Source organism: Buceros rhinoceros, unplaced genomic scaffold (genome assembly GCF_000710305.1).
Source record: "Buceros rhinoceros silvestris isolate BGI_N320 unplaced genomic scaffold, ASM71030v1 scaffold6036, whole genome shotgun sequence".
NCBI classification, from domain to species: domain Eukaryota; kingdom Metazoa; phylum Chordata; class Aves; order Bucerotiformes; family Bucerotidae; genus Buceros; species Buceros rhinoceros.
In genome coordinates this window covers 20,014-42,704 of record NW_010415686.1, presented here as the reverse complement: position 1 = coordinate 42,704, position 22,691 = coordinate 20,014, and the positions used below count along the sequence as shown (strand labels likewise).

General features: G+C 51.9%; 1 protein-coding gene across 1 annotated transcript in view; it reads left to right on the top strand.

Annotated features, from left to right (window-relative positions):
* NEO1 (neogenin 1) overlaps nt 1–22,691 on the top strand; it is a gene marked incomplete at both ends in the record, with an annotated part of 69,171 nt that overhangs the window by 26,883 nt on the left and 19,597 nt on the right. Inside the window, 2 exons of the mRNA XM_010137498.1 lie at nt 11,042–11,196; nt 11,767–11,887. Of these exons, the coding sequence (XP_010135800.1) occupies nt 11,042–11,196; nt 11,767–11,887 (276 nt within the window). The remainder of the gene's footprint in view (nt 1–11,041; nt 11,197–11,766; nt 11,888–22,691) is intronic.

The window sequence follows — 22,691 nt, the reverse complement described above, 5'->3', positions numbered from 1 at the left end:
GTTAGAACTGGGACAGTACCGGCAGCCGCTCGGAGAGTTACACAGAAGAGAGCTGAGGGTTCACACCACCAGCCTGTAACTTCTGCAGAACTGGGGGGCTGACGGCAGGGCAGCAGAGGACAAGGAAGAAGCTTCTCAGGAGCCTCTGCCGGGGTTTCGCTGGGCTGTTCTCTCCGTGTTACTCTTGGCAAAGCTCTGCGGCGGCGTGTTAATGACACAGGGACGTCGCGGCAGGAGTTTGCGTACTTGGGCAGCATGTTGTGGCTTTGGCTCTGAAGCTGGTCCTGGGTCCTCTTGCAGGGTGGAACCTTGCTGTCTGTGCTTCCACACTGGTTTGGAACTGCTGATTTGTGTTCTCAAAGTAAAAGAAGGATTTCTTTAAAGTGCAGAAAGGGAGTGGTTCTATTGTTGTCTCTGATGGCCTAGAACAGCTCAGAAATGTTTCTCTTGATTTGAAGGAGCCCTTTTTCCTGAGATAGTGGTCCGCCTTACAAAAGTACTGAACGGGACAAGGTGTTCTTTAGGATTATGCACCGGCTTTTTTCTGGGGAGATTCTCGTGCTTTGTTGACGTTATGTGGTCACTGTTCAGCTTACTGAGTGGAAATGTGAGCAGCTGAGGCTCTCAGACCATCCCTTCCTCATCTAGGAGCAGCTGCTGGGCGCGTGCTCCATGGTCTGGTATTTCTGTTTGCTAGGAAGAATTATTTCCTAAAATATTGCAAACCTAGAAAATTTCTTGGCTGGACTTGAGATCTGCTCCTTACCCGTAATGTCTGCCTGGATTTATCTGCCTTAGGGAACCCCAAACCTCCTGGATTTTGTTTCGGAGCAAAGAACTTGACAGAGGTACGTGCTTGTCTCAATTCCAGTTGCTTCCCCTGAGCTACTGGAATGGAAAAGCAGCGGCTCTTGTGCTGGGGAGCGTTTCAGGATAAGCAAACTGTAACGGCAGAGGTCTCTGCTGTGAAATCGAATTGTGCTGGTTTTCTGCTTTACATCTGCGTGATGGGTTTTTTCCTTAGACTGTAGCACCAGAGATGGGGATAGGTGAGGGAGGTCTGGCCACCTCTCCAGTAACCCCTGCCCAGGGGGAGAGCACCACCGCCCAGGCAGACCTCGCCGTATTCCCTTGGGCTGCCACTTGGAGAGAAAGCTCTCCAGACTCCAGCCGCAGGAGCTGCAGACCGCAGCAGCACCCCTCAGAAGACCAGCACCGTACACCTGTGTGAAACCTCCCGCTGCGAGATGTGGCCGCTCCCAGCACCCATACCGAGGTGTCCCCCGTTCGCTTCGCTGAAGAGGAGCGGGGCTGGCGCGGGGCAGAAGGGGGAGTCAGTGGTGAGCAGCCGCGGGGTGGGCAGCAGCGGGGGCCAGTGGGCACAGGGCTTCCCTTGAGCCAGGTCCCGTTCGCCAGCCGTGTGCGGGCTGGGGTTTTCTGAGCTGCCTGTAGTCTCTTCGTTATTTAGCATCCCTCAGTAGATCCCTGTGAACCTGTCTGCTGCTCCCATCCCGTGTCAGCCGTGCAGACATCGGGTACTCGCAGCATCCCATGACGCAGGGAGGAACAGGAGCTTCGTGGTCTGTTTGGGAGCCGGTCCCCGCCACCTTTCTCTGATTTTCTTTTCCCTTTCCCAGCTTGCCTGGAGAAAGGCTGAAGCAATCTGTCCTAGTTACAGGCACCATTTTACAGCCCTTTTCAGCTGCTGCTTTTCCAGCTGCAGCGTGTTCGCTTGCTCCTTGTGTGGAAACTATTACTGAAGTAGTTATAATTAGGGTTATTTGGGGGATTCGTAGGTTAGAAGAGGCTTTGCCGTGCTTTGCCCGCGTTTGCTGATCTGGGGAGGAACACCATTGGCCAGCTCTTTACTGATGTGTAAAGCAAACCTGCAGAATTGGTCACCACAAGCCAAAAAAATGGAAAAGCATAAACTCTCCTTTTTTTTTTTTTATTTACTTGATCAGAATGAGAAAACCCTTTTCCTAGTGGGCCGTTTCGGTAGGGACGCGCCTGGTTCCTGCGGTAACGTGCCATTGGGAATTCAACGTGGTGCTTTGAGAGAGAGGAGAGAGGCTTTGCGGAGCCTTCGGGCGGTTTTACTGCTGGCTGCCCTGGCTTGGCTTTCTGCCTCACAGTGTGAGGTGATCTGTATGCGGGGAAGAAACAGCTTAATATTTGCAATTAGCTTTAAATCTGTGCCCTTCCTGGCCTGTGCCGGCTTCTCAGTCTCGCACACCAAGGCGCTGCCCCGCTGTGATGGCTGCACGGGCAGATAGTCAAATATCAGAAGTGTCAGGGCTGGCTCACTGTGATTTGTCACCTCCTCCTTCCCCCAGAGTTACGTGGTCTCTTGCTGCCTTGTGCAGTGTACAAACTTCACAGGACTGAGTAATGGAGAAAATATTCAATATTTGATATATTTTTTCCTTGTTCAGGGGATGGCTCTATGATTTATTTATTGTGCTCCGTTCAAATCCATTTTTATTTCTGTTGGGGTATCCAGCGCCACGGGCCCTGAATCATTCGTAAACACTAATGAATTCACTTTTACACTGACTGAAACGAAGTGGTGTTGAGTCCCTCCTAAAAACTGACTGAGGCACAGAAAGACTCAGATGAAATGTGTCCAGCTGTTTCCATGCCCAGTGTCAGACACTTGAACACTGGTTTTTTGGAATACGCACCTCTCAGTATGTCCCATCACAGCTGGGTGATGGGTGGTGGGTGCGATGTGCCGGAGAGGGGTGTCTGGTTCTGACCCAGATCGCGGGGCTGACAGGCTGCAGTCACCTGGCAAAACCCCCACCCCAGTCCCACCAGCAAGGCCGAGATGGGGGAGGCAGCTGGTTTTCTCCCACCCCATCCTCCTGATCTCCAGTCCCCTCGCCTTTCTCTGGGTACCTTCTCTCGGGCACCTTTGACAAAATGAAAAACTTACAAATAAAGCCCAGTGTTTCCGTCACAGGTGAGAAAGCTCTGACCAAGGGTAAGCGCAGGAGTGGAGGGGTTGTCACACTATCCGAGGAAGAACAGACCTGAGGAAAACTTGCCGTGGTCCCAGTTTGGCAAGCTGTAAGCTTGTTCTCACCAAGCCTCCTGGGTGTCACTCGTGGGAGCTGGTGGCCTCAGCTGTACCTAGAACAGCGATTCAGAAAACGACCAACCTTTGGTTTTTCTGTCTGCTGTCATAACCATGAGGGGGCTGGACAGGGTCACCGCCGTGTTTACAAGGGCTCGAAATGTGGTCATCAGCCTTAGAAAGTCTTTACGCAATAACAAGTGTGTGACAGCGCGTTTGGCTGAGGACTAAACCGAGTTGGTGGGCATGTTTGAACCTGGCTGTCATGGCATGCACCTGCGGTGCTGGCAATTGCTTTAAACGCACCTTTAAACGCACCAAAAAATCCCCATATCCAGAGCAAATGGCCGTAACGGCAGAGAAATGTATTTTACTTCCACGATGCTGCAGAGCCGTTCATCAGATAGTCTCGGTGCAGGTGGAGGAGCCACGTCAGGGTTTTGTTGGAGACCGCGGCGTTTGACGTGGGGCGGCGGCGGGGGGGCTAAACGCAGTCGTCTCCCCGGCTCCTCCCAGGAGCAGTGGGATGAGGGTAACGGCCATGGAAGCAGCTTCGTGCTGAAAATTGGAAACAAGGGCCTAAAGGCTGTGGGCCTCCGCTTTGCCGTCTCTGCTGCCACTTTGCTGGCTGTTCCTTGTGGAGGGCTCTGGAATTCAATAAAATTTTCATTGCCTTTGGCGCTGGTGTAAGAAGTTTAAATTTTGATGAGTGTTCTCATTATTCCGCTGTTTCCATGGTACTTGGAGGAGGTTCAGGGTCAAGCAGCCTTGATTTCTTCTCGAAGGAGCGGGGAAGGAGGGCCGGTAAACCACAGAACTGGTGGATAGAACGTTTTTACCTTACCGATGTTTCGATGAAGGGGTTTGCATCTAAAACTCATCCTAGAAGCTGCTTAGAAGGCTTCCTTCCTGTGGGTAACAGAAGTGTTGTGAGCGAGCTCTGCTTTAGTTCGTGGTGATGGACAAGCTTTTACGTGTGCCCTGCTTACTTCAACGTGAAAACCTCCTCTGTCACCTGCTCTTTGCCATGAGTTCTTCCATCGCTGCGAGGTTCACCCCCGTAGCAGCACGCTGATCCGCCACTGTGCCCTCGACGTTTTCACCGGGGATGTCCGTACACAAAGGGTGGGCTCAGTCTTAGCAAAAACGAGGTGAATCTGTGCACTCTGAAAAAAGAATGGTCCTAGAGGAGTTTTGCTACAAGCTCTGGAGGGAGATGACAAGGCTAAGCTGGATGCTGATGGCAGCAGCTCTCGTGGTGGGCCTGGGGGCCACATGCCCCTCACCAGCCTGGGAGCCGAGCTCTCGGCTTGAGCTGTGGGGGTGGGTGTCCACCCGAGGGTCCTTCCCGCCCGGTGCCATCCATCGCCGTCCGTTATGACAGCAGCTTTTCATGGATCCTCCAACAAAGCTCGGTGTTTCACCCCCGCAGAGATGAGCTGAGGACACCCTGGCCCGTCTTCTCCCCGAGCTCAAGCCGGGTGGGTTACTGCTCCATCCCAGCCCGTGGTCCGTTACGGAGCAGAGCGCGGTGCTGTACAGCACTCGCCCCGTGTCCCTCATCCCCAGACATGGTGGAAATAAAACCGCCCGAGGGCTGTGCTGGTACTACCCCTACTTGTGCTCCTCTGCTGGGCTGCCGCTGGGGCTCACGGCAGGAACAGCCCTTCCAGGCACAGGGGGTTGGCAGAGAGTGGCGAGACCAGCAAAACCAGGTACAAATTACCATCAGCACCAGGTCAGGCTTAGAGCCTTGCTGAAAGCATCACCCCCGGGACAGCTGCTGTGGTTGCGAGTAGGTTTGTCACCCTGGGCTTGCTAAGTGCAGAGACAGCCACGCTCTTTTTTCAGGGGATTGCACTGAATTTTCTACCGCCTTCACCTGCACCCCTCGCAAACGCTGCCGGGCACTGCAGTGTGCCCACGCACCGCTGCTTTGCCCTTCTAAAGGCAGCCTTTGGCTGCTGCCTTGCGCTCCTGGGGGCATTGCTGTGGGACCAGCGCCACCTCCCAGGGCCCGCCGGTGTGCCAGAGCTGGGGTGAGGCTCCTGGAGGGTGGCTTCTTGCCATGCTTGCTGTTGCTCTTGTGACACCGTGCAGCACACCAACTCAAATTCTCCCTCGCGGGCTGTCCCAGAAGCTGTCTGAGCTCAGTCCAGGGCCTTGTCGGTGTTCTTCACCGGTTCCTGTCACGAGGGTGGTGACTGGTGTCACCAGACAACGTGACCCCTGTTTATTGAACAGACCAAGGGAGGGACAGGCCGTGCTGGGGGAAGCCTTTCACCTTGCTGTCATGCACGTCCCAGCTGAGACACACCCCAGCTGTCAGAGCAGTGGCTTGGTACAGTGAGCCTGGGACCATGTGGTGTAGGAGCAGAGCGCTGCTGGAGGAACCGTTACGTGTTGGAGCTGCGCTGCTGCTGAAGAACCAAGGCAGGCTGGTCAGAGGGAGCGTTGAGCTTCCCCTGAAGTCTGCTGCACCCGCTCACCAGCTGGGGCTGGTAACAGGCATGAGCAGAGGAGCTTCCCAGCCACAGCCTCTCTTGTCTGCGGAGTAAAAGGATCGTAGGGGCGTCGTGTTGCTGAGTTGTCATTCCTCCCCCATGACCCGTCAAATTCTATCCCAAAGCAGAAGCTCACACAGGTCAGCGGAGACGTCACACCTTCTGTGCGTGAAGGTGGGGACACAGTGGGCACGTTTGACATTTTTAACACAGAATCTCTTTGAGTTGAGCTTCCGGAGTTCAAGGGGAAACGCCCAGTATTAGGACTGTACAGCTGATTGCCCCTCGACATCGGTCAGCACTTACTCTTGTGAAAGGGGCACCTACCCAACGGCAAGGAGGCACCAGCACAGAGGCTGAGCACTCGGCAAGTGGTGTGGTGTTTGTTAAACGCTGTGTGGTGTTCGCAGTGAACACTTAACGCCTGTCAAAAGTGCTATTGGAAAGACAAAACCAAACCCCCACCAGAAATCTCCTAATGGCAAGGTAAAGAAAATCATTTTTCTTATGCAAGTAAACGAATACAAATCTTTTGATCATTTGCTGATGACATGAAAATCTTGTAAGAGTTTTTCCCAAGCCTGTGAGAGGCAGGAAGGCGGGCAGAGAGAGCAGAGGGTCAGCACGTGACCGCACGCAGGGAGAAAGCGGGGAGAAGACGGCCCGAAGCAGTTCTTGAGATCCATGTTCTCTGCAAAATTGGAAGCTTTTTAAAAAGGAATTATTTTATTTTTTAACATAGAGGATGCTTGGGAGGGAGCTACCTGAAACCGTAGAGCTAGTGCAGCATCTGTCCGAGCGAATCCATGAAGTGAACAGTACGGAACTGGCAGGAGCAGATGGCGTTCGCGCAGCGTTTCTCAAGCAGCCCAAGTGTGAAGTCCCGAGTCACCACGTGTGGTGTGTAACCTATCGCTTCACTTGGCGAGCTGGACTGAAAAAAACTAGACTAAAGATACTTAGTCAATGTGAGGAGAGGTTTTAAAAGTCTTTTGGGGGAAGTCTGGGGAGCCGTGGATAAGTTAATCTGATGTGTGGACCCGTAAATTGACAACGATTGAAGCACGGTGGCTTTGGGCGCTGGGGAAATACCGCGTGTTGGATCTCTGGGTGGGAAGAGGCCACGCTGCGCTACCGAGAACCTTCCGCGGGATGTGGAGGGCTCTCCGGCGGCCTCGTGTTGGTCCAAGGGAATAATGGTGGGTAAAGCGCAGCATGCTGTGGAGCGGTGTGGCCGGTCAAACACGCTTCTGGGCGTCTCTGCAGCGGGGTTCTTGACTGCCGCACGTCACACGGCCGTGAGGACGCTTCTCCAAACAATTCTCACCGTTCCTGGACACGCTGGCAGACATTCGTTCTGTTGCAGTGAGGATTTTATTCAGCTCTCACCTGTCTGGGGTGTCTGACTGCTTCACCTCGCCTCTGAACCCAGAGAAATGCCCGTTTATGGAACCATCTCCCGGCCCTTTCATTCTGCCTGTCCAATCGGTCGATGTAATTCCACTTTACTGCTGTCCCGCACTGCTCCTTGTCTGGTCTCTCAGCAGCTGGGACATCACAGTGTGTTGTCTGGGGGTTTGGTGGCCGTTTCGGAAATGCTGCTGTAGGGGCTGGCCTCCGAAGAGCGGTTTGTACTTCAGCACTTGCTGAGTGCCAGCTTTTCACCGCAAATGGGAAATACTTGTTTTCAGACTAATCACAGGCGACCTGGGCATCCCCTGCCCGTCTCCCACCACAGGAAGTGTCTCTCCATGTAGCAGTTCCTTTGGTACGTGGGCAATAAAAATGCTGCGTGTAGGAGTTTACATTTTCATAGCCTTTCGAGTCCTGTTACAGCGGGTTTTTTTAAATATTCATTTGCCAGGTTTCTCTTCTGTGGGTATTTCTCTCAGAAGGTTCCTTTCTGTCAGCTTTTGTTTGCCATGCAAATTTTCCAGCAGCAGGTTGAGTACGTTTTAAGGACATGACGGCCCTACTCAGAGGTTGGGAAGCTTTTGACTTGCCTGCGACATCGTTTTGGTTTTTAAATCTCCTTTTTCAGAGCACTTGTCCATTCAGCTTTGCTGTTTTTAAGGAAGAACATGACAATTCCCTGTTTCCATTTAAAGCGTAATTTTATTTTGTTTTTTTCAGGATGCACTTGAAGAAAACCAGCTGCTGTGTGCGACTACAGCAGCGAGTTAAAAGCTAAGGGAGAGCTCTGCTGTTGGGCAGCGATCCATGCAGGTTACCTTGTTCATCTCCTCCCCAGAGCAGAAAATAGAGTTCCTCTGGGTTTGCCTTTCCAGGCAGATATGACACGGGTTTTATAGTAAAATGTACAGATTAAATGAAATTGGTAATGCTGCCAGTTAGCTGAGGTACAGGATGGCGTCCATCAGATGGGTGGTTGTGAAACGGATGTAGTTTGACCACGAGTGCTGGAGATATGGCCTGAAGATTTCTCCAGTCTGTGTAGGTTTCCTATCTGCTCTTTGGAGCGTGCAGAAACGTGGGGAATTAGCGAGTGCTTTTGTATTTGGCTGGAAAATGTTGACTGCTGAAGAAATACCCGTCATGAACAGCAGTCTAGAAGGAAGGGGAGGAAGAGACGTTGGCAAGAACCATGATGTGACTGTGTGACTTTGGAAAACACACTCCTAGTTTGGGGGGGTTGAGGTCATCTGTGGGTGGCCGCAGAAGCAGAAATGGCCGCTTCAGTCTTGGCCTTGACAAGTTCTGTTTGGAAATTTAGGCGTTGCGTTCCAGTCCTTCAGCTGCCTTGGAGTGCTGAGGAAGGTACGGAGCTGCCCCAGTGTGCAGAGGGGTTGGTGCCTGTTCTTGGGTCGTGCTCTAGAAAACACCAGTGACCACACACAGGCATCACGCGCCGTCAGGAAGCGCCACCCCTGTGGCGTGAGTTGTCTCGTCCGCTGCGTTGCCACCGTTGGGGTTTTCGTCCTCCTCCTGGGGAGCGACGTGGAGCCGATTAGCCTTTTGGGAAAGGTTAATGTGCATAAAAATGAGCTGTTCTCTAGATTTGGTTGGCGTAGAAGTTACATGGTGCTCGTAATAAGAAAGTTGGAAGTCCCGAGGTTAATTGTGCAGGACTGGACTTTGTCCTTCTCTTAGGCAGTAGGAGCTCAGCTGGGTGTTTCCGATTCGAGATGGAACCGTGAAGCCAGGACCCGTGTTCCTGGGTGAGTTCACCGCGCTGGGATGTGCTGGAGCACAAGGATGAGGCAGATCCAAACTTCCGTCGTGCACGGCAGCGTGTTGCTTCGGCCACCCTTGGACCTGAGGAGCGGGAGGAGCCGGGAGGTGGGGCCGTTTGTTTCCATGTCCTTCTGGTCCCCTGCACTCGTGGACCAGGCTCATGCCCACATCTGTTCCCGTTCCCGCTGCAGCCTGGGAGCAGTTCCTCTTGCACGTGTGTGGTTCCTCAGCTCTTCCAGCACTTTGCAGCCGTCGGCTTAAAAAAAAACATATTATTTTTCAAATACTTCGCCTTTACCAGGACCTGGCTTAGAAGTTTGAATCAACTGCTGACACAATTGTTTTCTCTTGGGTTTTTTTTTTTCACTGTTATGATCAAAATATTTTGTCCTTTAAATCTCTGAGAGAGTGGAAGATCCTCTTGGGTAGGGGCTCTCTGAGGGTGCCACAGCGCGTGTGAAATGCTGTGCGAGCATCTTGTGATTTAAATAGTTGTTGTTTGTGTGCTCGTGTGAAGAGGGCTGGAAGAGTGGGCCGAGCTGCCAAGTCTCCTTTGAAGTCTAATGGTCTGTTTGCTAACAGAACGCATCATCTTCCGTTGCTAATCTTATTGTATATGGTAATTGGCTCATTTGCTCTCGGGTTATCAATTTAGCTTCTCCACCACCGCCGCCTGTACTCGCACTGTGATAATCCGGGTGAATGCTAAACACTGCCATCGTTAAAACTCTAAGAGTGGATTTTAAAGCATTTTTTAATTCATTAACTGGAAAATAATTGATAGTAAAGTGGGCATGTGTCATGTTATTATCCTTTTGTAAGCAGCTTGGCATTTGCTCCGTAAGCCAGAAAAGCCGCTAGGAAAAAACCAGAGAGGAAGTACAAAAATTTCTAAATCCTTTTAAGGTGGAGTTTGTGGCATTTGATAAATTTAGGGATGTCTGAAGGCAGCTGGGCTTAACCCCAGCCAGAGTTTTCCTCCTGTGAGCAGGGCATCTCTACGTACACCTCCGTGTCGCTTCTGGTGTGGTTTACGTGCTTATCTGAGAGTTCAGCCACCCTCTTACTCTAGAGATAAATACTGCCCCATGTGAACGTTCTCTTATTTAATCAGTGCTGTGAAACTCCTCGAGGGTTTTCTGGCTGCATGTCTCCAGCTCTCTGTTCTTCAAAATACTGAACCCACCTACAAACCCCTACAGTCACTTCCCAGGAAGGAGGAAAATGTGACCTAGCATCTCCTTCCTCTCTGGCATGCAGTAAATCCCGTGGGTCGGTGAAGTGTCAGATGTTTGCCCAAGCCCCACTGCCCTGCCGTGTTGACTTTCTTTGATAAATATTAAAGGACAGGAGGCGGCTTTTGGCTTTCCCGGAACGTGAACAATCAGAGCTGCCAACCCAAGCAGGCAGATTGCCCTTAGGTGGTCCGGCGTAGGGAAAACAAATAAACAGGTGACTGTTCTGCACTATCGTAGGTGCCGCAAACAGCTCGTCCTGCTGCCGCGAAGCTGCAGGAGCGGCTACAAAGGGGTGTGCGTAGTCCTGTGTGGAGTGTTCCCTGGGGGACACAACGCAGAGGAGAAAACCTTCCCATCCACACCCGTTTGAGAGCAGAGTTTTTCTCAGAAACACAAGGCAATGGCGCCCTGGGGGAGTTTCAGCTTGACGTTGCATCCGTTCGTTTTAAAAGGTCTTTTTTACATCGTTCAAGCTTTGGGTTACCTACTGGCTTCAGGTGTGGAGAACAAAGGGCGTCTGAGAAGACCCTGTCGTGTCAACCCCGCAGGTCTGGTCTGACGATCATCATCAGCCACGATTCGTTTCTACTCTTGTATAATGTGGCCTGACAACGCTGCCACTGCTCTGGGTCTTGTGGAGCTCCAGAGGGACATACCGGGCATCGAGAAGGTTCAAGACGGCCGTTTTCATCGTGGCCTGATGGGTTTATTTCTAATCTAACTGTCTTTCCCATTTATAAAGTCATAAACTTTGCTGCAGGAGTGGGGGAGGCTTTTGTATAACCTTTCTTTGGAAGGTTGTCCCACACCTGGGGACATCGTCCACAGGTGGCTTCAGTTTGGAAGAACAGCTTGTGTGAGCTTCCATCAAACCCCGGTCTGACTCTTGCTGCCAGGCTTGCCGCGGTTCGTGCTGGAGGCCCCGAAGCCACCCTGAGCCTCGCTGTGTGTTTGAGTGCAAGCACAGCTGGTGTGTTTTGTGGACACTAACACCATCTTTTGTCTTTCTTCTATTGTATGTGAAGTTCCTCCGGCATTTCTGAAGCAGCCTGCAAATATTTATGCTCATGAATCTATGGACATTGTGTTTGAGTGCGAGGTGACCGGAAAACCTACTCCGACCGTGAAATGGGTCAAGAATGGAGACATGGTCATCCCAAGCGACTATTTCAAAATTGTTGTAAGTACATTGTCCGTTTTGCAGGTTTTTGAGCCGCTGACATGTCTGTTAGTCCTCTAGCGCATACGCGTGGCAGCTCGGTTCCTTTGTAGGGCCACCTTCTTTTTTTCAAGTCATTGGTGGTTGGGGCCTGGAGGAGCAATGAAATACCACCGAGTTGTGAATCTCAAGTTTTGGCACACCCGTACTTCTAGAGAGAAATTGTAGCTGTAGTGCAAGTCATTTTTGAGACATGGTTGAGAACTTAATGGTTGTATAATTGGGTGTACCTCGGGTTGTAGGAGCTACGCGGTTATGTTTAGTGCTTAAAATATTGTCGGAATGGCTGGGGAAATGGTGTGACTTGCCGGTGGTATGTTAGGCTTGAAAATGATAGTCGTTAATAAGAGCTTCCTCTGATCTTCGATACCGAGTAACGTGAAGACTCATCAAAGGACATGAAATCAGACAGGAACTCCAAATGTGACCATTGAGAAGCTTCTCCTGTTGCGGTGGCGTACCATCATAACCCCATCGTGTTTGCAGTTGCACCCATTTTTGAGTGTTGCCTTTTCCCTTTTCCCTTTCCAGAAAGAACACAACCTGCAGGTGCTGGGCCTGGTGAAGTCCGATGAAGGGTTCTATCAGTGCATCGCAGAAAACGATGTTGGAAATGCACAGGCTGGAGCCCAGCTGATCATACTGGACCACGGTAAGATAAACCGCGATGATCCCATGTCAGAGGACGGGGAGGAGCAATGCCAAGGGGCCGTTTCTGGATGGTGGGTTATAGCTCAGCTAGAGGGGAAGGGTTTTTAAACTCGTAGGAGTGGTTCGGTGTCGCCTTCTGTACTCTTCAGGGTACTTAGGAGAAATGAAGGAGTTCGAGAGGTCTCACCTTGTGTTTTGGAAAAGACATAGAGAATATTTGATGCGATAAGAAGCCGTAGCCAGAAATCTGAGATGGTGTTGTGTGCTGAGATCTTGAGATGACCTGGTAGCCGAAATGAGAGCAACCGCTGAAATTACAAAAGTGACACATCAGAAAAGAGACAAGTCAGACAAGAAAACTCTAATTCTGCGGCTGCTTCTGCTAATGCTTCCAGGGGCTTTTGTGTTGCCTTCTTGGGGTACTGTTTCAAAAACCTGATTCCTTTTTTATTTGGCTGGAAAGGCTTTAGGAGAGAGAGCTGTAGGGCTGCTCAGAGGCATGAAGTACCTTCACGCTTGCGGCTGGAACAGCTGTGAATCTGCTAGACCTGGGCTGGGCGTTCAGCGTGCAGAGTAAACCCTTCTGAGCGTGCCCTACAGAGGGCTGTCCCGGCTCCTCCCTGGTTGCTCTGTAGCGTAGTTGTGCACTCACAGTTCTCTCAGGAGCTCTCCTTTGGACATGGGATGTTTCGGTGCCGGCTGAAGAGCTGCCTGTGCTTTCCCCAAGTCTGTGGGGGTGAGAGGTGCCTCTGCTGGATTCAGCAGCTCCAGCGCTGCAGAGCCGAGGGATTTCAGCCCCCGGGTAGTGTAGGGCCTCTGGACCCAGCAGTGGCTGCTGTCATCCGGCTGCCAGAAGGATGACTAAACAATTTTATTTCTGCTCTGTGCAAGAACCATCTGAGTAGTTTCCAAACCATTCAAGCAGAAGCATTATTCAGTATTTTCCACGTCTGACAAAGCCTGAATAATCGATGTCGCTGGGTTTTGCAGCCCTGCCCAAGTTTGTGCTTCCGCCCCCTTCCAGGAGCAGGTTATAAATGACTGTTACTGTCGCTGTTGTAGTCCCTGTGGTCTTCTCTTCTTCCTTTCCCTCCCCTGTGTTTGCCCAGTGGTTTCTCCTTCCTGTTCTGCTCTGGCAGCCTGTCCTGGTGTGCTGGAGGACCTTGCCTTATAATACTGTCCTTTCTCTTTTGCATGCTGCCAAAGGACTCCGGACACGCTGTTGGTGGAGTCTCGTTTTGGGTGGGAAGGTCCCCCCCGAAGTCGTGTCGCGCCGTTACATGGCCTGCAGCGTTTCTAACGATGCGCTCCCCGTGTGCCACTGATGCCTTGGAGCTGTTGCTTTCCAAAAGCAGCGATAAGCACCTGGGACATCACCAAAAGCACCTTTTATTTCCGTGGGTGTTGAGTAGTGGCACAACAAGTAGCTCTTGGTTGTGGTGTGTGGGAACTGGTGCACACAGTCGAAGAGAACGCGAGTGTTTGATATTTTAATTCCTCCTCACGATACGTGAGCAGCGAAGGAGGAAACAGCTCTCAGGGCAGGAGGGTGAAGGGATCCCGTGTAGCAGCTCTTCCATGACAGCTGTCTTGGAGTAACAATTAAAACCACTGGTTTGAGCAGGGAGTATTCTGAATGCTCCGATTGTTAATCCAGAAGGCTTTTCATTGCGTTTCATTTCATATCTGATGATGAGAAATAACTACTTTGCCAATTTGAGAGGTAATTTGAGTGAGAAAATGTTGATTAAAGCGTTCATCAAAGTTCTTCCCAGCCGACAGTGTGTCCCTTCCCTCGCTGTTCTGTTCCCTCCTTCCTGAGTGGAACTGGTGGACATCTGGCTCCTTACAAGCTGTTTCCCATTAGCCCTTTTGGTTATCGTATCAAACTGATCTTTAATAAATCCAATTTAAATTAGAAAGTAGAAGCCCTATGGAGCTTCTCCAAGAGGCCACACACATTCCTCATGGGGCAGCGTTGAAGAAACGGCCCGAGACTGTTGTGAGGGTGGCAGGGATGTAAAGGGATGCAGCGGTGGTTGTGGTAGGACTGACAACAAGGAAGGGAGGGGAGGTAGTTGGCTGCCATCAGCGGAGAATTCTGCGAGGGGGTTGAACAGCGCCTCATTCTTCCGTGCGTGGTCTGGTTTTCCTGGTGGAGGTGAGGTGCGGGTGGCAAGGCTGAAGGGTGCAGCCGGGCCCCGGAACCCGCCTTTGCCGGCGTATCCAGCAGTGCTCCGAACCGCCGTGTGGGGACTGAAAACAGAGCAGGTGGCAGCAAGGAAGAGGAGGTGCCTTTGCGGAGGGAGGCAGATGGTTCCCTGTCACCCTGGCGTGATAGGCATTTAACAAGTACTCAGGCACCAAAAAACCGGCATGGTTCGTGGGTGCTGTGTGGAGGAAAGTCCTAGACTGTAAACAAATATGCCACGTTCTTTAGAGAATAACCTCAGTCCGTTACTGGAGATGCTCTGTATCACCTCCGCAATTCCAAATCTCAGCCTGATTTCCGTCCTTCTGTACTGCAGGAGTTAGCCTGTGCCCTTCTGTGCCCTAGTTGAGTCGGGTGGGAGTGAGGTCCCCAAGTGAACAAACTGAATGCGCTGCCAGTGTAGCTTTGCCTTGGAGGGGGTGATGGGCCACCCGAGAGCTCATGCCTAAGGATGGAAGGACAGCATTGTCACCGGGGTCTGCTAGAGACCGGCTAATCAAGGGGAAGGTGTAGGTGAAATCTTCTTGACCCAACTGGAGAGGGCAGGCCCTGGAATGGCAGCATGGTGGTGTGGCAGGAGGAGGCTGGAGAGGGTTTCTTGACGCAGGTTATCCGTGTCTGACTGGATGACTGGAGGAGGTGGTGTGTTGGACCTGCTCTTCAGGCAGCAGGAAGGACTGCTCAGGGATCTAGAGGCCATCACAGCCTTGGCAGCAGGGGTCGGGAGGTGCCTGCATGTAGGCTTCTAAGAGAACTGAGCAAAATAAGTAGCAGAATTACAGCCTTGGACTGGAAGGTGGGACATTTTGACCTGTTCAGGGATCTTGTGGGCAGGTTCCCATGGGAGGGTGTGTTGATGGGCAAGAGGCAAACCATTAGATCTTGAAGGACAGTCTTCTCCAGTCTATTCCAAAGTGCAGGAATTGGAATGTACATGTCAAGGAAACCAGGAGGGGTAAAGACAGAACTCCAGCTCAAACACATAAAGAAAGTACGTAGAAGTTGGAAGCAAAGGCAGAGAAAAGTGAGGGATGGAGCCTGGGTGTGAAGGGGCAGAACGAGGAAGGACAAAGCTCAGCTGGAGCTGGAACCATTTCAGGGAAGGTTATGGAGCAAGTTCCCCTGGAAGCCATGTATAGGTACCCAAAGGAAATGAGGGTGATGGGGAAAATCCAGCATGGATTCACCAAGGGCAAACTGCGCCCAACTATCCCAGTAGCCTTCTGGGGTTAAACGGTTTGCCCTGTGAGCAGGAGGAGAGGAGTGGGTGTTGTTTACTTTGCCTTTTTGCAAGGCCTTTGCACCATCTCCGGTGCTATCCCTGGAGCTAGCCTGGGGAAACACGGACTGGCAGGAGGGTGGTGGGGCGTGTGGAGAGCTGGCTGGCCCAGCAGGCTCCCAGCCCTGGGGCTGAATGGGGGGAAGACTAACCGACAGCCCGGGTAATGAGTGGGGTTTCGTGTCTCCCTCAGTGACGGATGGGGCAGAGCATCCCCAGCAGGTTATATCAGACTGGGCAGAGCAGTAGATACGCTGGCAGAGGGAGGGCCCTGCCAGACCAGAGAAGTGAGCTGGTGACAACCTCAGAGTCCAGCACCGACAAATGCAGAGCCCGGCATCGGAGCTGGAATGACTCGGTGCAGTGGTGGGGGCTGGCTGCTGGCTGACCTGGGAGCGGCTTTGCAGAAAGGGACGTGGTGGGGCAGGCAGCGGGTTAGGGATGGGATTTTCTCCCTCTGTGTGGCACTGGTGAGACCACACAAGACAGACACAGTGGAGACCCACCAAGGTGGTTAGGGAGCTGGAGCACATGATGTGTGGAGATGTACGGGGACTCTGAAAGAGCTGGGCTTGTTCATCCTGAGAATGGAAGCCTGAGAGAACATCTGACTGCTCAGCAGGCTGTGGAGGGCGTAGAGCGGTGGAGCCGGACAGCGAAGGGACGGCAGGTAACAGGAAAAGCCTGCAAAAAGGAGATTGCCATCAGCGAAGAGAAGACAGTTTCACAGTGCAGGTAGTTACACCTAGACCAGGTTTACTGGGCAGGTTGTGAAATCTGTTCTTGGAGATACTCAGGACCCAGCAAGGCCCTGAGCAACCCAGTCCAAGGTGGCTGTGCTCTGGACAAGGGCTGCCCAGAGGAGCTCCTGAGGTCCCTCCTAAGTAGCAGCGTGGTGTGAGTCAGGAAGACTGTCGCATTGAGGGGTGTGAGCGGACCCCGTTTCTCTCTCTGTGCGCGGTCTTAATGTAATGGTCAAATGAGGATGGTTTTGTGGAACCGTGGTTTTGTGGTTCCCTGCTGATCTCCTTATGAGGAACACGACGTCTGGTACTGGTGGCACAGTGTGACATTACCAAGCACTGATCAAAGTGTAACACCGCTGCAGTGGCGCAGCATTATATTAATTCCTCCGCTGAATTGTGTTAGGAGCATCCTAATTCTGAGGGAGTTTTAGTGGACGACGTTTATCGGCCTAAATCGCTGCTTTTGGAGCATAACTGAATCCTGTCCAGGACCATCGCCGTGTGAATAATGGCGTTCCATGGTGATGCTCCTCTGCCAGAGTTTGGCCATGCACCATCTCCAGTCCGAGAGCAAGGACATGAGGTGGGCAGGACTCTGGCAGGGTGGGGGCTGGCGAGCATCAGCAGTCTGATGGAGGTTCTCTGGAGTCAGCAGGTCTCAGCTAAGGTCTGCCGAAAAGCTGGTGTGTCTCTGCCACAAGTGGTATTTGATTGTTCGAGGTTTTCTCAGGCTGACACCTGGATCTTTGCCGTAGCTCTACCTGGAAGATCTTTGCTTGCTTCAGAAGGTGTCGTGCAAGGCGATGTCAAAAGCCTTGATGAAATGAAGATGTGTGAATCACTCCGTGTTTTCCCTATCTCTCAGTTCCATTACTCTGTCATAGGAGGCAAGTGTAAGTTCTTCCCGACAAATTCTGGCTTCTGCTGAACGGAATCCAAACGTTGGCACTAACTGGCTCGTGCTCCGATTCGAAACACTCGGTTGCACTTTTGGGTGTTTCCCATATGTAAAAATTTACATAAATTTCACTTCTACCTTTGTTTGGTTCAAGCCCAGAGGCAGACAGCTCGCACTTACTTCAGGACCTGTTGTGGATGATTTCGCAGACAACAAATGCACCTTCGCCGGCTCCCTTGCATCCCATAGAGGTGAATTTTTAGAGTCAGTCACATACTGTGAATCAAGAACTTCTGGTGGTGTCTCCAAGATCATACAGCAGGTATTTCCTCAGCCTGTGGAGTGCTTGAAAGAAGTGAATTGTGGATCTCAGGGGAGCAGGAAATAGTAATGACAGCAGGTCTGTGCAAAGGGCACCCACCTCTTGGGACGGGGGAGGTGGGGGAGATCCCCCCTGCTCTCTCCTGGGGAGAAGATCCGAAAGCAGGACCATGGAAATCCACTACGATGAGTGTCTTTAGAGACGAGACTAACACGGGAGTTTCCTCTCCCCGTGAGAAGTCTCCCCACTTCTGTCTGTCATGGATCGGTGTGTGGTTTTACAGCGACGACTGTGACAAACCTGACCTTGGTACAGTCACGTAGTGAAGTCTCTACAAAATAACAACAGTGTGTGTCCCGTGCGTCGGCGAAAGCTCTTCCAAACTCGCTGCTGCCATCACTGTCTGATGATGCCAGAGTGCTTCAGATGAACGATGGATGAACAGCTTGGACATCTCGTTGGGAAAGCTGTGCTTTAAGGACATAAAGAGCATCTGAAGCCGCAACCTGACTTCCACAGCGCTCTGTAAAACCGGAGCCAGACGCGGAGAACGGTTGTTACTGGTTGTGCACAGTCCGTCACTCCTCTCCTGTAACGGAGCAGCGTGGCCTCTTCTCTAACCCCGCAAGACTTGGGGTTTGCTTCGGTTGGATTTTCATGGGCATCACTTCTGCTGTCTTCTGGAGAAGTCCAGCTGATCAAACGGAACCACGCTAGGTCTTCAACTTCCTGAATTCTGACTGTGTGAACGGGGAGAGGAGCAGTTCTCCTGTTGTGCATTCCGCTGGCTATCCGCGTTTAAAGCTGGCGTGCGCTTTAAATAAATCGCTCTAATTTAGGTGAAATTAGTAATAGATTAATGTTTGCCAGTGCGCGGTGAATTGCAGGAAGGCATAACAAAATTTATAGGAGGCTTTGATGGTGCTTATTAGTTTTCGTTTCTGGTTTTATGGCTGTATTTACAGTTGACTTGGCAAAGCAATGCGAAACCTCCGGAAGGAATTCCGATCAGATCGTGGGCGCCGTGGCTGAAATTGCAGTCTGCTCGGCACAGAGATGGTTGGTGCTGATGCGGGTGTGCTCCGACATGCTCAGGCTGTGCCTCCTGTTTAGCTGTGGTTTCGAGAGTGAAATTAATGGTCAAAAGGCATCTTAGGTTTAACGAAATTCTGTGTCGTATCACGAAGAGGAATTGAGCGTAAGGGATGTTAGGTGGAGGCAGAGGAAGAACCCGCAGGAGCACCCCTTTTGCGGTGTTGTGAGAAGCGTTCAGCACGTGTTCCTGTGGGGGTTTATCCTTCAGCTGGACTATTCTGTGTTTATTGAACCACAGCAAAAGCGAAGGCACTGGGACGCGTTCATCCTGTATGGTGAGTGTGAGACAGGCTCAAAGGTTTCAAGTTCCCGCTGGCGATCATCTCTGCTGGCTTATCCTGAACTCTCAGTCGAGTTTCTCAGCCCAGTAAAAGCCCCTTCGGCCCCAGAAAGGCTGGTAAAAGCAGATGTCCTTACCATGCCCTTACCGAATCCACTGTTTCATTTTCCGTTTGTTCCATCTAACTGTTGTTTCAGGTAGCTGGCTACCCCTCCCCAGGTGAGGTGTGGTGGTTACCAGCACCCAGGGCTGGGCAGCTCAGAGGTGGTTCTGAGCAAATCCGAGTGTGGTCAGTGTGACCAGCTGCGGCTGCTGAGCTGTTCCTCTGCCTCTCCATGGCCTCTAGTTAGAGGGGAAAAGAAAAATCATCAGAGTGAGGAACATCAGTGGTACAGGCTAATCCGTGGTATCACACGGGGAAGGTGCTTTTGGGGGTTTTTGTTCCTTCCTTGTTCAGATGAAGGGTGTGATGGCAGGAGCAGCATTAGCCTGGTGCCTGCCGCGCCTGCCGGAGGCATTTCCTCTGCCTTTACTACTCATCGACAGGATTATGAAGATTGACAGAAATAGCCTTATTTGCGATTGATCCCAGCCTCGTGTCGTAAGGGAAAAGAGCAGGTTTTGTCCATCTCGCACTGGAGAAGGGTGAGGGGAACAAACATGTGAGTATGGTCTCAATTGCTTGCTTCGATTTCAAAGTTTCTAAACTACCCAGCGGTGTCAGAGCCAGCTGAGTGCCGGGTGGGGAAGGAGGAGGTTTGGAGGTTGGGTACGTATGTGGTAGTGTTTGTACAGCTGAGGGTCCTGATCTGGGAGGAAGACTCGCACTCCTGACGTCAGTTATTTTGCTGTTAGTCTTGAGATAACCTGAATAGGCTGATGGGGTCAGGAACTCAAAGAGCTCTAACAAGGAAATCCGATTTTTTAATATTTGTGATAATGGCCATTCAGTATTGAAGCTACCTGCAAATTGTCCCTGCATTAGAAATATCCTCGAGTGGTGTTTTCTTGATTGTTTCCCCACTCCTGCCATCCCTTGGAAAAGAAACTAATCACTGCAGAGTCAAAGTCTGTGAAAGACAAGTGGGTTCTGTGTGGCTTTCCTGCTGGCACGTTATTGCTGATGGTGCTGAAGGAAGGTAAGGAGGAAGAGGGGAGTCATTCCTGGGTCTGCTTTTCTGAGAGCTCAGAGCTAACAGCACCTCAGCAATGGGCATGTCACCCTGGGTTAGAGGCTGCACCCTGTCCCGCTCTCTGCCTTGGCACCGTTTTACATGCGGCTGCTTTCTAATCTCACCGGTCAGTCACCAGAGCATCCATGTTTCAGCTGTCCCAGCCCTCAGGTGTATCTGGGGCGTAACCTCCCGTCCTCGTGCACCAGGATGTGCGCAGCAGGCTCCCAAGCCCCTGCGCTAGCAGAAGAAGTTACCAATAAAAATGCTGGTGGGGTTTACGGTTCCTGCCGGCATTAGAAATCCGCCCGGTGCGGCAGAACCGCAGCTCGATGGGGGAGAGTTTATTCCCGGTTAGGCTGTGGCTGAGGGACAAGAGAAAGGGACCGGTTCCCCTGGGGTGCTTCTTGGACAAGACATCCTGAAACAGCCAAGCAGCGGAGTTTGACCATGGCACCGGTGCTCTGGTGCTGCTCTGCCGTCGCAGCGGCGATGCGGCCCCAAGCCTGGCGGGGTGGAATTGTTACTGTCCTGCAGGACTGACAGGCCTCCGTGGCCCCGCTGCCTTGGGCGAAAACTGGGGAGCGCTGCCAGAAACACGGAAGGTGAGGTTGGAAACGAAGGTGGGGGGCCGCGGTTTGCAGGTGGTACAGCGGGTTGTTGGCAGAGTCCTCAGGCTGGAGGAACGACCTGGGTTGTTCTTGAGAGGTTTCTGTTTGCCGTACAAGTTCAGTTCGTGAATATTCCCATGAAGGGGAGAACCTGCCCTGGCTCTTCCGGGGCATCCTCCGGCTGTTTCCCGGCCTTGGGCTCTGTATGTGAGGTGTGTTCAGGGGTTTGACTCCCTTTTCTCAAGGAGGGGTCATTTAAAAAAAAAACCCCACACTTAATCTTTTAAAAACATGAAGTATTAGGAATTTTATGATGGTTATACCCGTCGCTTTGCAACGTGTAGGTGTGGTTTGAATCCTTTTGGTAACAGAATCTGCTGAAAAGTAGTCGGCATGAAACCCCTGGGGGTTCGGCCGAGCTCTGTTCGCCCTTTCCCTTCCCTCCTGCAGCACGAGGCTCGTGATGAAAAGGCACGTGGGACTTTGTGTCTGTCCACCCTCCCCTGAACCGCTGGGATCTGGCGACCCGTGGGGCTCCCGGAGAGGCCGCCCGCCCGCGCGGGCTCACCGCTGCGTGGAATGCGTCAGTCAGCTCCGCCGCGCCTTTTCGATGGCTGCGTTATCAGACAGGAGCAAAACCAAATTGCTTCCTCTCCACCAAAGCGGTTCATGGCGGCATGAAAATGGGAGGAGTGTCCTGTGTCAGAGTGGGGTTTATGACTTCCCTTGGAAAACAGAGTGCCTTGATCAGTGTGTTTGTACGGTCACGATTTATTCCGTGCCATCCGTGTCCATTTTACACCAGAACCCAGAACCAAACGGACACTAAAAACCAGGGTCAGGGGGTGTTATTTCAGAAGTTGCTTGTTTCATGGGTTTGGTGGGCTTCTTGCAAGCAGCGTGCATAGAGTGAAGAGTAAACAACCGTCCTCATTCCCGGTGGGAATGGAAATGAAGCTAAAGCAATTAAAGAAAAGAAAAAACAAAGAGGCATTTTGCCTGCCTGCCTTAGGCGGAAGATGTCTGCGTGGAGAAATAAATAAGCCTCTCCATCTCCTTCTGTAGAGAACCCAGGGGTTGGGTTTGTCTGAGGGAGGTTCTGTCCCTCAGATCTCACTGGGGTTTTGAGGTTTCTAGAGATAAAGTGGGTCCTGAGAGCTGTGTCAGGTCCTTGTCCTCCGTCCTCGGAGCTGATCTGGGGAGATGCTTGTGTGAAAAAGTGGTCGGTTCGGGAAGATAAAGCAGCAAAGCTTTTTGTGGTGCTGAGAAGCAGAGGATAACTGTGTCCAACGTTAACCTCTGGAAGTGGCTTCCCCAGAGGTTCACGTGAGCACCCACCGCCCCGGCAGGAGTGGAAGATGCTCTGGTGGGAGCTGGTCACTCCTCTGCGCCCAGCTCACTCCTCCAGCTGCGCCTACAGTGGGCAATGGCGGTTGTGTCCCCTTAGGCAGCAAACTTCAACTCTTCTTTGTTTCAGGCAACAGCTTCATGTGTGGCTGAGAGCATCTAAGGGCTCTTTACACCCCACAGGGATGGGCTGCAGTTCGGCCACCTCCTTGGAACCAGTTCTGCTGCCTGTGGTGCCCTTTCAGTGCACAAAATGCTGCGATATAAACCCTAAAAACTCTGCTCGTTCGCATTACTGAGCCCACTGTCCCTGCTCTGTCACACCCCGCAGCCGCGCAGGCCTGAGGCCACCTCTCTGGGGTCCGTTCCTCGGCAGATGTGCATTGTGGTCCCGGTGGTCCATGCCATAACTCTGGGAGCAGCTTCAAGGGCAGCAGGCTTTGTGAACAGCCGGCCACGGCTGGCCTTTCTTGTAGCTGTGGGTCTGAATGTTCTCGTGGGTTTTCTCTTTCTGACAAATCTCCTTACACAGCAAAACCACACACAACGTTCTGCAGTTTCACATCTCGTGAAGCACAGTTTTGAACGCACCTATGGACACACACATATACATGCTTTTTCCAACAGGATTTTTGGCAAAACAGTAATTTGCTATTTTTAGTTGCAGTAGGTCTCTGTTGCTGAAATCAAGGATTTAAGTATGTTTAAAAGCTGTAAAATCCCCTCTGCAGTCCTTACAGAGAGGACTTTCTCCTGCAGCAGTCTGTATTACCCCCTCGTTGATGCCCCACATTCCTCAGTTGTCCCCGGAACTGAGTCCCGTTGGCCAGGTCTGTCTTGTTC